This window comes from Argopecten irradians, chromosome 4, assembly GCF_041381155.1.
Source record: "Argopecten irradians isolate NY chromosome 4, Ai_NY, whole genome shotgun sequence".
NCBI lineage: Eukaryota > Metazoa > Mollusca > Bivalvia > Pectinida > Pectinidae > Argopecten > Argopecten irradians.
This window is the reverse complement of record NC_091137.1, coordinates 52,305,414-52,322,043: the sequence shown is the minus strand read 5'-3', so window position 1 is coordinate 52,322,043 and position 16,630 is coordinate 52,305,414. Positions and strand designations below refer to the sequence as shown.

Below are 16,630 nucleotides of genomic sequence, written 5' to 3'. Positions count from 1 at the left end.
AAGGGAACAGAGTTTGGATAACTTTTGGCTCTGAATACCCTGGGGCAGGAGGGACGGGGCCCAATATGGGAAATTGAGGTAAATCCTTTAAATCGCTACAGTCATAGATTTCTGCATGGAATGTAACCAAATGTGGCCAGAAACATCCTTAGGGGAAGGGGGAACAGAGTGTGTATAAATTTTGGCTCTGACCCCCAGGGGGCAGGAGGGATGGGGCCCAATAGGGGAAAAAGAGGTAAATCCTTTAAATCACTACTTGTCATAGAGTTCTGCATCGAATGTAACCAAATTTGGCCAGAAATATCATTGGGGGAAGGGGAACAGAGTGTGTATAAATTTTGGCTCTGACCCCCAGGGGGCAGGAGGGATGGGGCCCAATATGGGAAATTGAGGTAAATCTTTTAAATCGCTACTAGTCATAGAGTTCTGCATGGAATGTAACCAAATTTGGCCAGAAACATCCTTGGGGGAAGGGGAACATAGTTTGTATAAATTTAGGCTCTGATCCCCCGGGGGCAGGAGGGGCGGGGCCCAATAGGGGAAATAGAGGTAAATCCTTGAAATCGTTACTAGTCATAGAGTTCTGCATGGAATGTAACCAAATTTGGCCAGAAACATCCTTTAAATCGCTATTATACAGGACTTCATAAAAGTTCTGTATGCTTTAGATTGTAACCAAATTTGGCCAGGAATATCCTGGATGGAAGGATAACAGAATTTGTAAAAAAATTGCTCTGACCCCTTGGAGCAGAAATTAGAAATTGGAAATTGGAAATTAGAGGTAATTCTTTAAATTTCTTCAGAAAAAACCCCAATGATCCTGTATTCAGAAGGCATTACAATAACCAGGTCAGCAATACAGGCCCTCTGGTCAGAAACATCCTTTGGGGAAGGGGAACAGAGTTTGTATAAATTTTGGCTCTGACCCCCCGGGGGCAGGAGGGGCGGAGCCAAATAGGGGAAATAGAGGTAAATCCTTTAAATCGCAACTAGTCAGAGAGTTCTGCATGGAGTGTAACCAAATTTGTCCAGAAACATCCTTGGGGGAAAGGGAACAGAGTTTGTATAAATTTTGGCTCTGACCCCCCCGGGGCAGGAGGGGCGGGGCCAAATAGGGGAAATAGAGGTAAATCCTTTAAATCGCAACTAGTCAGAGAGTTCTGCATGGAGTGTAACCAAATTTGTCCAGAAACATCCTTGGGGGAAAGGGAACAGAGTTTGTATAAATTTTGGCTCTGACCCCCCCGGGGGCAGGAGGGGCGGTGCCAAATAGGGGAAATAGAGGTTATTCCTTTAAATCGCTACTTGTCATAGAGTTCTGCATGGAATGTAACCAAATTTGGCCCCAGAAACATCATTCTGCATGGAATGTAACCAAATTTGACCAGGAGGGGCGGGGCCCAATAGGGGAAATAGAGGTAAATCCTTTAAATCGCTACTAGTCATAGAGTTCTGCATGGAATGTATCCAAATTTGGCCAGAAATATCATTGGGGAAAGGGAACAGAGTTTGGATAACTTTTGGCTCTGAATACCCTGGGGCAGGAGGGACGGGGCCCAATATGGGAAATTGAGGTAAATCCTTTAAATCGCTACAGTCATAGATTTCTGCATGGAATGTAACCAAATGTGGCCAGAAAACATCCTTAGGGGAAGGGGAACAGAGTGTGTATAAATTTTGGCTCTGACCCCCAGGGGGCAGGAGGGATGGGGCCCAATAGGGGAAAAAGAAGTAAATCCTTTAAATCGCTACTTGTCATAGAGTTCTGCATCGAATGTAACCAAATTTGGCCAGAAATATCATTGGGGGAAGGGGAACAGAGTTTGTATAACTTTTGGCTCTGAATACCCTGGGGCAGGAGGGACGGGGCCCAATATGGGAAATTGAGGTAAATCCTTTAAATCGCTACAGTCATAGATTTCTGCATGGAATGTAACCAAATATGGCCAGAAACATCCTTAGGGGAAGGGGAACAGAGTGTGTATAAATTTTGGCTCTGACCCCCAGGGGGCAGGAGGGATGTGGCCCAATAGGGGAAATAGAGGTAAATCCTTTAAATCGCTACTTGTCATAGAGGTCTGCATGGAATGTAACCAAATTTGGCCAGAAAATCTTGGGGAAGGGAACAGAGTTTAATAAATTTTGGCTCTGAAACCCTGGGGCAGGAGGGACGGGGCCCAATATGGGAATTGAGGTAAATCCTTTAAATCGCTACAGTCATAGATTTCTGCATGGAATGTAACCAAATATGGCCAGAAACATCCTTAGGGGAAGGGGAACAGAGTGTGTATAAATTTTGGCTCTGACCCCCAGGGGGCAGGAGGGATGGGGCCCAATATGGGAAATTGAGGTAAATCCTTTAAATCGCTACAGTCATAGATTTCTGCATGGAATGTAACCAAATGTGGCCAGAAACATCCTTAGGGGAAGGGGAACAGAGTGTGTATAAATTTTGGCTCTGACCCCCAGGGGGCAGGAGGGATGGGGCCCAATAGGGGAAAAAGAGGTAAATCCTTTAAATCGCTACTTGTCATAGAGTTCTGCATCGAATGTAACCAAATTTGGCCAGAAATATCATTGGGGGAAGGGGAACAGAGTTTGTATAACTTTTGGCTCTGAATACCCTGGGGCAGGAGGGACGGGGCCCAATATGGGAAATTGAGGTAAATCCTTTAAATCGCTACAGTCATAGATTTCTGCATGGAATGTAACCAAATGTGGCCAGAAACATCCTTAGGGGAAGGGGAACAGAGTGTGTATAAATTTTGGCTCTGACCCCCAGGGGGCAGGAGGGATGGGGCCCAATAGGGGAAATAGAGGTAAATCCTTTAAATCGCTACTTGTCATAGAGGTCTGCATGGAATGTAACCAAATTTGGCCAGAAATATCATTGGGGAAAGGGAACAGAGTTTGGATAACTTTTGGCTCTGAATACCCTGGGACAGGAGGGACGGGGCCCAATATGGGAAATTGAGGTAAATCTTTTAAATCGCTACTAGTCATAGAGTTCTGCATGGAATGTAACCAAATTTGGCCAGAAACATCCTTGGGGGAAGGGGAACATAGTTTGTATAAATTTAGGCTCTGATCCCCCGGGGGCAGGAGGGGCGGGGCCCAATAGGGGAAATAGAGGTAAATCCTTGAAATCGTTACTAGTCATAGAGTTCTGCATGGAATGTAACCAAATTTGGCCAGAAACATCCTTTAAATCGCTATTATACAGGACTTCATAAAAGTTCTGTATGCTTTAGATTGTAACCAAATTTGGCCAGGAATATCCTGGATGGAAGGATAACAGAATTTGTAAAAAAATTGCTCTGACCCCTTGGAGCAGAAATTAGAAATTGGAAATTGGAAATTAGAGGTAATTCTTTAAATTTCTTCAGAAAAAACCCCAATGATCCTGTATTCAGAAGGCATTACAATAACCAGGTCAGCAATACAGGCCCTCTGGTCAGAAACATCCTTTGGGGAAGGGGAACAGAGTTTGTATAAATTTTGGCTCTGACCCCCCGGGGGCAGGAGGGGCGGAGCCAAATAGGGGAAATAGAGGTAAATCCTTTAAATCGCAACTAGTCAGAGAGTTCTGCATGGAGTGTAACCAAATTTGTCCAGAAACATCCTTGGGGGAAAGGGAACAGAGTTTGTATAAATTTTGGCTCTGACCCCCCCGGGGGCAGGAGGGGCGGGGCCAAATAGGGGAAATAGAGGTTATTCCTTTAAATCGCTACTTGTCATAGAGTTCTGCATGGAATGTAACCAAATTTGACCAGGAGGGGCTGGGCCCAATAGGGGAAATAGAGGTAAATCCTTTAAATTGCTACTAGTCATAGAGTTCTGCATGGAATGTAACCAAATTTGGCTTGAATATGAAGGATAGGGATGTTCTACCCTCGGCAAGCCTTGGGTTTTACAACATTTTGTGACCCTCGGGTAGAATATCCCTAGCCGTCATATCCACATATGAAAGAGTCTTATATTCTAGAACAATCATTTCCAGAGTTACTTCCCTTCTCTTAACTCTGCAGTACCAAGGATCACAAAGGGAAGTAATTTTGATAAAAAATGAATAACAGGAGTTTTAGAAACTGATACAGGATATATGATTATTATACACTATACCGTGCTTTTACAGTGGGGCCATTCTGACTGGGGCTGTTTTTACAGTGGGGCCGTTCTGACTGGGGCTGTTTTTACAGTGGGGCTGTTTTTTACAGTGGGGCTGTTCTGACTGGGGCTGTTTTTACAGTGGGGCTGTTCTGACTGGGGCTGTTTTTACAGTTGGGTTGTTCTGACTGTGGCTGTTTTTACAGTGGGACTGTTTTTACAGTGGGGCCATTCTGACTGGGGCTGTTTTTACAGTGGGGCTGTTCTGACTGGGGCTGTTTTTACAGTGGGGCTGTTCTGACTGGGGCTGTTTTTACAGTGGGGCTGTTCTGACTGGGGCTGCATGTTTTTACAGTGCGACTGTTTTTACAGTGGGGCCATTCTGACTGGGGCTGTTTTTACAGTGGGGCTGTTTTTACAATGGGGCTGTTCTGACTGGGGCTGTTTTTACAGTGGGGGGTTCCCACTGGGATTCCCTTTATTCCATTTGGAATGCAAAAACTGAGGCTGGATATCCTCACTGTAGCTATATGTCTGTCCACTGAAATCTAGGTCAAACACATATATATTCTGTTGACAGGTCTCTTGTATGCATTAATTGACTTTAAGTATGTACATCTACAATTAAATTAAATATTTTAGTTATACATAAAAATACCATAAATAGTTGCTTATAGTGGACCTTTACTAAACTTCGTAGCCCTTCATCCCAGCATGTCATAGCTGGCCCAATATTAGGTCTTTAGGCCTCTTGGTTATTTAAAGATTTTAGTTTATTTGGCTCCTGTTACCTTGAGTGAAGGTCAAGATCATTAATTTGAACAAACTTTGTAGATCTTCAAGTAAAAAATTCAGTACTCTAGGTCTGCTACTTTTGGAGAAGAAATTGTTAAAATGGAAAAATTGATGCTGGACAGCCGAACGACAGCATAAACTCATTTACCTCAAACCATCCGCAGATTTGACTTAACCTTAGGTTTACTGTAAAAAAAAACAAATTTTCTTTTTCAGAAAAGTGCCTTCACAAGTAATGCAGATATGGCTGATCCTAGAGTGGTATTAACACGAGATGTCAGTGCTTTGGCTGAAATCCTCAACACCTCACCCCTATACTTAGATGCTGATTTTGGTTAGTACAACCAATGCATTCAATATTGAACTATCTCAGAAAATACTGAATACTGTGAAATCATTATTTTTTTGGGGAGTTTTATTTTTAGCCCACCATCAACAGATGGTGAGGTATTCAAATCGCTTTTCATCCGTGGTACGCCGTCCGTCCTTCTGTCCGTCCTTTAACATTTCTTGTTATCACTATTTCTCAGAAAGTGATGAAGGGATCATTCTCAAATTCCATATGTAGGTTCCCCTAGGGCCCTAGTTGTGTATATGCCGTTTTGGGACCGATCGGTCATCAAAATGGCCGCCAGGCAGCCATCTTGGATTTTGATGGTTAAAGTTTGTTATCGCTATTCTCCAGAAAAAACTGAAGGGATCGTTCTCAAATTTCATATGTGGGTTACCTAGGGCCCTAGTTGTACATATTGCATTTTGACACCGATCGCTCAACAAGATGGCCGCCAGGCAGCTATCTTGGATTTTGATACAGTTTGTTATCGCTATTTCTCAGAAAGTACGTATACAGAATGGATCATTCTCAAATTTCAGATGTAGGTTCCTCTAGGGCCCTAGTTGTGCATATTGCATTTTGGGACCAATCGGTCAACAAGATGGCCGCCAAGCAGCCATCTTGGATTTTGATAGTTTAAGTTTGTTATCGCTATTTTTCAGAAAGAATTGAAGGGATCGTTCTCAAATTTCAAATGTAGGTTACCCTAGAGCCCTAGTTGTGCATATTGTGTTTTGGGACCGATCGATTTCGATAGTTTAAGTTGGTTGTCGTTATTTCTCAAAAAGTACTGAAGGGATCAGTGCCTCAATATATGGTGATGATATCATTAAACATGTAATTTTAGTTTAATTAAAACCGATTTAGTAAAATATATTAGCAAAAATATTACACTATATCTAATTAATTTCCTATATGATTATTGCCAAGGTAGTCAGATGACCATTAAGGCCCTTGGGCCTCTTCTTGTTGTTTTGTGAGCCTGTAAAACCATGGTAACCAAATTTGCCAAAAATTGGGATTTTTAACCCAAAATTACACCCCCTCTAGGAGAATTGTTTTTCTTGAACACAGTTTAAAACCAAGCATCACTGTCGTGATAGCAGAACTGAGCCTATTTCGACATAGGTATAACATTAAACTTTTGAGCAATCTTACCTCGTACCGCAGCTATCAATGTCTGCTCCTACAGTATTGAGTTTTTCCGTCTTAGATGCACATTCGGATACCCTCTAAACCATTAATCTCGAACTCATTTTGTTGAATTTCTTTATGCAAATGTGAAGCCTGCATATAAGTATCTAGATTGAATTCACCAATTTTAGGACATGTACATTTTTTTTTATTTTTTATGCATATAATAAAACGGGGGCTTTCTGCTTAACAAAATTCTAACCCATGGCCATTCAGTCTAACTGTGAACTGCTACCTGGGACTGATCGGTCAACAAGATGGCCGACCAGCCGCCATCTTGGATTTTGATAGTTGAAGTTTGTTACTGCTATTTATCAAAAAGTACTGAAGGGATCTTTCTCAAATTTCATGAGTTGGTTCCCCTTGGGCCCTAGCTGTGCATATTGCATTCTGGGACAGATTGGTCTGCAAGATGGCCGAGAGGCAGTCATCATGAATTTTGATAGTTGAAATTTATTACCACTATTTCTCAGAAAGCACTCAAGAGATGGTTCTCAAATTTCGTATGTAGGTTCCCCTTGGGCCCTAGTTGTGCATATTGCATTTTGGGACTGATTGGTCAACAGGATGGCTGATAGGCCGCCGTCTTGGATTTTGATTGTTAAAGTTTGAAAAGCAGAGAAAAGATCCCTCTTTCAATTGTCAGACATAAATTAATCTTTGGGTGGGCGCCAAGATTCCTTTGGGATCTCTTGTTATCGTTTACTTGGACATTGTAGAAAACACCCAAATATAGATTTCAGTTGTCGATCTTGATCCATCAACGAAAACCAATTAGAAGTCTTTTGTTTCTATAATTTCAGCTCTCACTCAACAATTAGGTTTTTACAGAAGCGTATTAGGTTCACATAGGAAAATATTTATGTAGGATAGGAAAATGATTATATGGCAGCTGCCTCTTAATTTACCTGGCAGCTGCCAAATGAATAAATGGCGGTCACCATATAAATATCTGCCAGAAATATAAGTGGCAGCCGCCATTTAATTATGTGGCTGCTGGCAAATAAAACATTTTTGTTATCCTGAAAAAATATTTTCCTATGTGAGCCTAATACGCTTCCATAGATTTAAGATAAAGTTGTCTTGATCATAAATGAATAGAGTTGGTGTTACTTTTTAGATTTTTTAGCTCACCTGGCCCGAAGGACCGGTGAGCTTATGTCATGGCGCGGGCGTCCGTCGTCCGTCCGTCGTCCGTCCGTCCGTCCGTCCGTCAACATTTCCTTTAAATCGCTACTATTCATAGAGTTCTGCATGGATTGTAACCAAATTTGGCCCCAAACATCCTTGGGGGAAGGGGAACAGAACTTGTATAAATTTTGGCTCTGACCCCCCTGGGGCAGGAGGGGCGGGGCCCAATAGGGGAAATAGAGGTAAATCCTTTAAATCGCTACTAGTCATAGAGTTCTACATGAATTGTTACCAAATTTGGCCATAAGCATCCTTGGGGGAAGGGAAACAGAACTTGTATAAATTTTGGCTCTGACCCCCTGGGGGCAGGAGGGGCGGGGCCCAATAGGGGAAATAGAGGTAAATCCTTTAAATCGCTACTTGTCCTAGAGTTCTGCACGGATTGTAACCAAAATTGGCCACAAACATCCTTGGGGGAAGGGGAACAGAACTTGTATAAATTTTGGCTCTGATCCTCCAGGGGCAGGAGGGGCGAGGCCCAATAGGGGAAACAGAGGTAAATCCTTTAAAGCGCTACTAGTCATAGAGTTCTGAATGGAATGTAACCAAATTTGGCCACAAACATCCTTGGGGGAAGGGGAACAGAACTTGTATAAATTTTGGCTCTGGTCCCCCAGGGGCAGGAGGGGCGGGGCCCAATAGGGAAAATTAGCGGTAAATCCTTTAAAGCGCTACTAGTCATAGAGTTCTGAATGGAATGTAACCAAATTTAGCCACAAACATCCTTGGGGGAAGGGGAACAGAACTTGTATAAATTTTGGCTCTGGTCCCCCGGGGGCAGGAGGGGCGGGGCCCAATAGGGGAAATAGAGGTAAATCCTTTAAATCGCTACTAGTCATAGAGTTCTACATGAATTATAACCAAATTTGGCCATAAACATCCTTGGGGGAAGGGGAACAGAACTTGTATAAATTTTGGCTCTGACCCCCCAGGGGCAGGAGGGGCGGGGCCCAATAGGGGAAATAGAGGTAAATCCTATAAATCGCTACTTGTCCTAGAGTTATGCATGGATTGTAACCAAAATTGGCCACAAACATCCTTGGGGGAAGGGGAACAGAAAATGTATAAATTTTGGCTCTGGTCCCCCAGGGGCAGGAGGGGCGAGGCCCAATAGGGGAAACAGAGGTAAATCCTTTAAAGCGCTACTAGTCATAGAGTTCTGAATGGAATGTAACCAAATTTGGCCACAAACATCCTTGGGGGAAGGGGAACAGAACTTGTATAAATTTTGGCTCTGGTCCCCCAGGGGCAGAAGGGGCGGGGCCCAATAGGGAAAATTAGCGGTAAATCATTTAAATCGCTACTAGTCATAGAGTTCTGAATGGAATGTAACCAAATTTGGCCACAAACATCCTTGGCAGAAGGGGAACAGAATTTGTATAAATTTTGGCTCTGGTCCCCCGGGGGCAGGAGGGGTGGGGCCCAATAGGGGAAATAGAGGTAAATCCTTTAAATTGCTACTAGTCATAGAGTTCTACATGAATTATAACCAAATTTGGCCATAAACATCCTTGGGGGAAGGGGAACAGAACTTGTATAAATTTTGGCTCTGGTCCCCCAGGGGCAGGAGGGGCGAGGCCCAATAGGGGAAATAGAGGTAAATCCTTTAAATCGCTACTTTTCATAGAGTTCTACATGGATTGTAACCAAATTTGGCCACAAACATCCTTGGGGGAAGGGGAACAGAACTTTTATAAATTTTGGCTCTGATCCCCCGGGGGCAGGAGGGGCGGGGCCCAATAGGGGAAATAGAGGTAAATCCTTTGAATCGCTACTAGTCATAGAGTTCTGCATGGAATGTAACCAAATTTGGCCACAAACATCCTTTTCGGAAGGGGAACAGAACTTGTATAAATTTTGGCTCTGGCCCCCCGGGGGCAGGACGGATGGGGCACAATAGGGGAAATAGAGGTAAATCCTATAAATCGCTACTTGTCCTAGAGTTTTGCTTGGATTGTGACCAAATTTGGCCATAAACATCCTTGGGGGAAGGGGAACAGAACTTGTATAAATTTTGGCTCTGACCCCCTGGGGACAGGAGGTGTGGGGCCCAATAGGGGATTTAGAGGTTAATATTAAAATTCCTTCAGAAAAGAAACAATGAACCTGTATTCAGAACATTACTTGGCATTACAAACCAGGTGAGCGATACAGGCCCTCTGGTTTTGTGAACACATTTTTAATGTACGTACATTCTTTATAATATTACATATACAATGTACGTATATGTACATTACGTAGCTACACATGTAGATGCATTAACGCAAACGTGTGTACATTGTTCATATACATATAGTACGTGTACATGTATTCCAGTTGGGTATAAGCACATTTTAGTTGGGGAAACCAAATATTGATTTTACAGATAGCACTGTAAAAGGTGGACCTATAGGAGGTCAGACAATTGTGACGCTGAGAAACGAACATCTTCAGTATATTCTTACATGGTAAGTATCTAGACTGTTGTGACACTGAGAAACGAACATCTTCAGTATATTCTTACATGGTAAGTATCTAGACTGTTGTGACGCTGAGAAACGAACATCTTCAGTATATTCTTACATGGTAAGTATCTAGACTGTTGTGACACTGAGAAACGAACATCTTCAGTATATTCTTACATGGTAAGTATCTAGACTGTTGTGACGACGCTGAGAAACGAACATCTTCAGTATATTCTTACATGGTAAGTATCTAGACTGTTGTGACACTGAGAAACGAACATCTTCAGTATATTCTTACATGGTAAGTATCTAGACTGTTGTGACGCTGAGAAACGAACATCTTCAGTATATTCTTACATGGTAAGTATCTAGACTGTTGTGACACTGAGAAACGAACATCTTCAGTATATTCTTACATGGTAAGTATCTAGACTGTTGTGACACTGAGAAACGAACATCTTCAGTATATTCTTACATGGTAAGTATCTAGACTGTTGTGACACTGAGAAACGAACATCTTCAGTATATTCTTACATGGTAAGTATCTAGACTGTTGTAACACTGAGAAACGAACATTTAGACAATTGTGACGCTGAGAAATGAACATCTTCAGTATATTCTTACATGGTAAGTATCTAGACTGTTGTGACACTGAGAAACGAACATCTTCAGTATATTCTTACATGGTAAGTATCTAGACTGTTGTGACACTGAGAAACGAACATCTTCAGTATATTCTTACATGGTAAGTATCTAGACTGTTGTGACACTGAGAAACGAACATCTTCAGTATATTCTTACATGGTAAGTATCTAGACTGTTGTAACACTGAGAAACGAACATTTAGACAATTGTGATGCTGAGAAACAAACATCTAGACGATTGGGACGCTGAGAAACAAACATCTAGACGATTGTGATGCTTAGAAACAAACATCTAGACAATTGTGATGCTTAGAAACAAACATCTAGACAATTGTGACGCTTAGAAACAAATATCTAGACAATTGTGACGCTGAGAAACGAACATCTTCAGTATATTCTTACATGGTAAGTATCTAGACAATTGTGACGCTGAGAAACAAACATTTAGACAATTGTGACACTGAGAAACAAACATCTAGACAATTGTGACACTGAGAAACAAACATCTAGACGATTGTGATGCTGAGAAACAAACATCTAGACGATTGTGACGCTGAGAAACAAACATCTAGACGATTGTGATGCTTAGAAACAAACATCTAGACGATTGTGACACTGAGAAACAAACATCTAGACAATTGTGACACTGAGAAACAAACATCTAGACAATTGTGACACTGAGAAACAAACATCTAGACGATTGTGATGCTGAGAAACAAACATCTAGACGATTGTGACGCTGAGAAACAAACATCTAGACGATTGTGATGCTTAGAAACAGACATTTAGACGATTGTGACGCTTAGAAACAAATATCTAGACGATTGTGACGCTGAGAAACAAACATCTAGACGATTGTGATGCTGATAAACAAACATCTAGACGATTGTGACGCTGAGAAACAAACATCTACAGTATATTCTCACGTGGTAAGTATCTAGACAATTGTGACACTGAGAAACAAACATTTAGACGATTGTGACACTGAGAAACAAACATCTACAGTATATTCTCACGTGGTAAGTATATAATATGACTGAAGGCAAGGCCTTAAAGGGCGCAGCCAAATGTTTTAATATGAATCATGCACAGCATAGGAAGAGCGAAGCTCTACTTGTTTATTTTATTTTCTATTTCATATAGAAGACATAATTTAGAAATAAATGGACGCACTTTAAACTATAGAAGTATATGATGTAATAATTGTCTAGCATAAACTCAAAGAAATGAACTCAAAGATTCGGATTTCTCTGTGTCCATTCAAAGCCTAGAGTGCCGCTTATGCGAATCCTATGATTTCGCGCCATTTGTTGACGTTATGTGACATCATGATTCCTTGGGCTCATCTTCGCTTCGTGGATTTTTCAACTGCTTTCAATAGCTTTTAATTTTTAGCTCACCGGTCATGGCGCGTCGTCCGTCGTCCGTCCGTCCGTCCTTCCGTCCGTCAACATTTCCTTTTAAATCGCTACTAGTCATAGAGTTCTCTGGATGGATTGTAACCAAATTTGGCCAGAAACATCCTTGGGGGAAGGGGAACAGAACTTGTATAAAATTTGGCTCTGACCCTCCGTGGGCAGGAGGGGCGGGGCCCAATAGGGGAAATAGAGGTAAATCCTATAAATCGCTACTTGTCCTAGAGTTCTACATGGAATGTAACCAAATTTGGCCAGAAACGTCCTTGGGATTAACAGAATTCGTATAAATTTTGGCTTTGACCCCCTGGAGCAGAAAAAGTGGGGCCCAATAGGGGAATTAGAGGTAAATATTCAAATTCCTTCAGAAAAGAAACAATAAACTTGTATTCAGAACATTGCTTGGCATAACAAACCAGGTGAACGATACAGGCCCTCTGGGCCTCTTGTTAAAATGTTATTATTATTATCTAAAAATTAATAAAAAAATCTTTAATTACTCTTGTTATGCATTTGCATTAGTTAAATATATATTTATTTACTGGGGATAGCAGTACCGGAGCAAGGCACAACCTCCCCATATGTATGACAAAATGGCGGTCGCAAACTGAAGCTGTCAGTGTTTAGGATTGAATTTTGAAGATTGTGTTTTAAGCTCACCTGGCCCCAATGATTTCCTTTAAATCGCTACTAGTCATAGAGTTCTGCATGGATTGTAACCAAATTTGGCCACAAATATCCTTGGGTGAAGGGGAACAGAACTTGTATAAATTTTGGCTCTGACCCCCGGGGGCAGGAGGGGCGGGGCCCAATAGGGGAAATAGAGGTAAATCCTATAAATCGCTACTTGTCCTAGAGTTCTGCATGGATTGTAATCAAATTTGGCCACAAACATCATTGGGGGAAGGGGAACAGAACTTGTATAAATTTTGGCTCTGACCCCTCGGGGGCAGGAGGGGCGGGGCCCAATAGGGGAAATAGAGGTAAATCCTTTAAATCGCTACTAGTCATAGAGTTCTGAATGGAATGTAACCAAATTTGGCCACAAAAATCCTTGGGGAAAGGGGAACAGACCTTGTATAAATTTTGGCTCTGGTCCCCCAGGGGCAGAAGGGGCGGGGCCCAATAGGGGAAATAGAGGTAAATCCTTTAAATCGCTACTAGTCATAGAGTTCTGCATGGATTGTAACCAAATTTGGCCACAAACATCCTTGGGGGAAGGGGAACAGAACTTGTATAAATTTTGGCTCTGGTCCCGGGGGGCAGGAGGGGTGGGGCCCAATAGGGGAATTATAGGTAAATCCTATAAATCGGTACTTGTCCTAGAGTTCTGCATGGATTGTAACCAAATTTGGCCATAAACATCCTTGGGGGAAGGGGAACAGAACTTGTATAAATTTTGGCTCTGGCCCCCCAGGGGCAGGAGAGGTGGGGCCCAATAGGGGAAATAGAGGTAAATCCTATAAATCGCTACTTGTCCTAGAGTTTTGCTTGGATTGTGACCAAATTTGGCCATAAACATCCTTGGGGGATGGGGAACAGAACTTGTATAAATTTTGGCTCTGACCCTCCGGGGGCAGGAGGGGCGGGGCCCAATAGGGGAAATAGAGGTAAATCCTATAAATCGCTACTAGTCATAGAGTTCTGAATGGAATGTAACCAAATTTGGCCACAAAAATCCTTGGGGAAAGGGGAACAGAACTTGTATGAATTTTGGCTCTGGTCCCCCAGGGGCAGAAGGGGCGGGGCCCAATAGGGGAAATAGAGGTAAATCTTATAAATCGCTACTTGTCCTAGAGTTCTGCATGGATTGTAACCAAATTTGGCCACAAACATCCTGGGGGGAAGGGGAACAGAACTTGTATAAATTTTGGCTCTGACCCCCCGGGGGCAGGAGGGGTGGGGCCCAATAGGGGAAATAGAGGTAAATCCTATAAATCGCTACTTGTCCTAGAGTTCTGAATGGAATATAACCAAATTTGGCCAGAAACTTTGTGTCCTTTGGGCACTAAGGGCTGCGCCCTTATGATATATAAGAATGTCAAAATCAAGTCGCATTTTACGTTTCTGTCTACCGAGACAATCGTGCGACGTCATTTTTAGCTCACCTGGCCCGAAGGGCCGGTGAGCTTATGTCATGGCACGGCATCCGTCGTCCGTCTGTCCGTCAACATTTCTTTTAAATCGCTACTAGTCATAGAGTTCTGCATGGATTGTAACCAAAATTAGCCACAAACATCCTTGGGGGAAGGGGAACAGACCTTGTATAAATTTTGGCTCTGGTCCCCCGTGGGCAGGAGAGGCGGTGCCCAATAGGGGAAATAGAGGTAAATCCTTTAAATCGCTACTAGTCATAGAGTTCTGAATGGAATGTAACCAAATTTGGCCACAAAAATCCTTGGGGAAAGGGGAACAGAACTTGTATAAATTTTGGCTCTGGTCCCCCAGGGGCAGAAGGGGCGGGGCCCAATAGGGGAAATAGAGGTAAATCTTATAAATCGCTACTTGTCCTAGAATTCTGCATGGATTGTAACCAAATTTGGCCACAAACATCCTGGGGGGAAGGGGAACAGAACTTGTATAAATTTTGGCTCTGCCCCTGGGGGTAGGAGAGGTGGGGCCCAATAGGGGAAATAGAGGTAAATCCTTTAAATCGCTACTAGTCATAGAGTTCTGAATGGAATGTAACCAAATTTGGCCACAAAAATCCTTGGGGAAAGGGGAACAGAACTTGTATAAATTTTGGCTCTGGTCCCCCAGGGGCAGAAGGGGCGGGGCCCAATAGGGGAAATATAGGTAAATCTTATAAATCGCTACTTGTCCTAGAGTTCTGCATGGATTGTAACCAAATTTGGCCACAAACATCCTGGGGGGAAGGGGAACAGAACTTGTATAAATTTTGGCTCTGACCCCCCGGGGGCAGGAGGGGTGGGGGCCAATATGGGAAATAGAGGTAAATCCTATAAATCACTACTTGTCCTAGAGTTCTGAATGGAATATAACCAAATTTGGCCAGAAACTTTGTGTCCTTTGGGCACGAAGGGCTGCGCCCTTATGATATATGAGAATGTCAAAATCAAGTCGCATTTTACGTTTCTGTCTACCGAGACAATCGTGGGACGTCATTTTTAGCTCACCTGGCCCGAAGGGCCGGTGAGCTTATGTCATGGCACGGCATCCGTCGTCCGTCTGTCCGTCAACATTTCTTTTAAATCGCTACTAGTCATAGAGTTCTGCATGGATTGTAACCAAAATTAGCCACAAACATCCTTGGGGGAAGGGGAACAGACCTTGTATAAATTTTGGCTCTGGTCCCCCGTGGGCAGGAGGGGCGGGGCCCACTAGGGGAAATAGAGGTAAATCCTTTAAATCGCTACTTGTCCTAGAATTCTGCATGGATTGTAACCAAATTTGGCCATAAACATCCTTAGGGAAAGGGGAACAGTACTTGTATAAATTTTGGCTCTGCCCCTGGGGGTAGGAGAGGTTGGGCCCAATAGGGGAAATATAGGTAAATCATATAAATTGCTACTTGTCCTAGAGTTCGGCATGGATTGTAATCAAATTTGGCCAGAAACATCCTTGGGGGAAGGGGAACAGAACTTGTAAAAAAATTTTGGCTCTGACCCCCCGGGGGTAGGAGGGGCGGGGCCCAATAGGGGAAATACAGGTAAATCCTATAAATCGCTACTTGTCCTAGAGTTCTGCATGGATTGTAACCAAATTTGGCCAGAAACATCCTTGGGGAAAGGGGAACAGAACTTGTATAAATTTTGGTTCTGACCCCTCAGGGGCAGGAGGGGCGGGGCCCAATAAGGGAAATAGAGGTAAATCGCTGCTTGTCCTAGAGTTCTACATGGAATGTAACCAAATTTGGCCAGAAACATCCTTGGGATTTACAGAATTCGTATAAATTTTGGCTTTGACCCCCTGGAGCAGAAAAAGTGGGGCCCAATAGGGGAATTAGAGGTAAATATTCAAATTCCTTCAGAAAAGAAACAATAAACTTGTATTCAGAACATTGCTTGGCATAACAAACCAGGTGAACGATACAGGCCCTCTGGGCCTCTTGTTAAAGTGTTATTATTATTATCTAAAAATTAATAAAAAAATCTTTAATTACTCTTGTTATGCATTTGCATTAGTTAAATATATATTTATTTACTGGGGATAGCAGTACCGGAGCAAGGCACAACCTCCCCATATGTATGACAAAATGGCGGTCGCAAACTGAAGCTGTCAGTGTTTAGGATTGAATTTTGAAGATTGTGTTTTAAGCTCACCTGGCCCCAATGATTTCCTTTAAATCGCTACTAGTCATAGAGTTCTGCATGGATTGTAACCAAATTTGGCCACAAATATCCTTGGGTGAAGGGGAACAGAACTTGTATAAATTTTGGCTCTGACCCCCGGGGGCAGGAGGGGCGGGGCCCAATAGGGGAAATAGAGGTAAATCCTATAAATCGCTACTTGTCCTAGAGTTCTGCATGGATTGTAATCAAATTT

The 16,630-nt window shown here is 42.7% G+C and overlaps 1 protein-coding gene across 4 annotated transcripts in view; it reads left to right on the top strand.

The window, feature by feature from the left end:
* The window catches only part of LOC138321988 (surfeit locus protein 1-like), an 83,759-nt gene that overhangs the window by 64,001 nt on the left and 3,128 nt on the right, over positions 1 to 16,630 (top strand). For 3 of the 4 annotated variants that reach the window (XM_069266050.1, XM_069266049.1, XM_069266048.1), the window contains 2 exons: positions 5,119 to 5,236; positions 9,987 to 10,068. In XM_069266050.1, coding sequence (XP_069122151.1) covers positions 5,119 to 5,236; positions 9,987 to 10,068 — 200 coding nt within the window. The remainder of the gene's footprint in view (positions 1 to 5,118; positions 5,237 to 9,986; positions 10,069 to 16,630) is intronic. The other variant, XM_069266051.1, reaches the window with a different exon arrangement.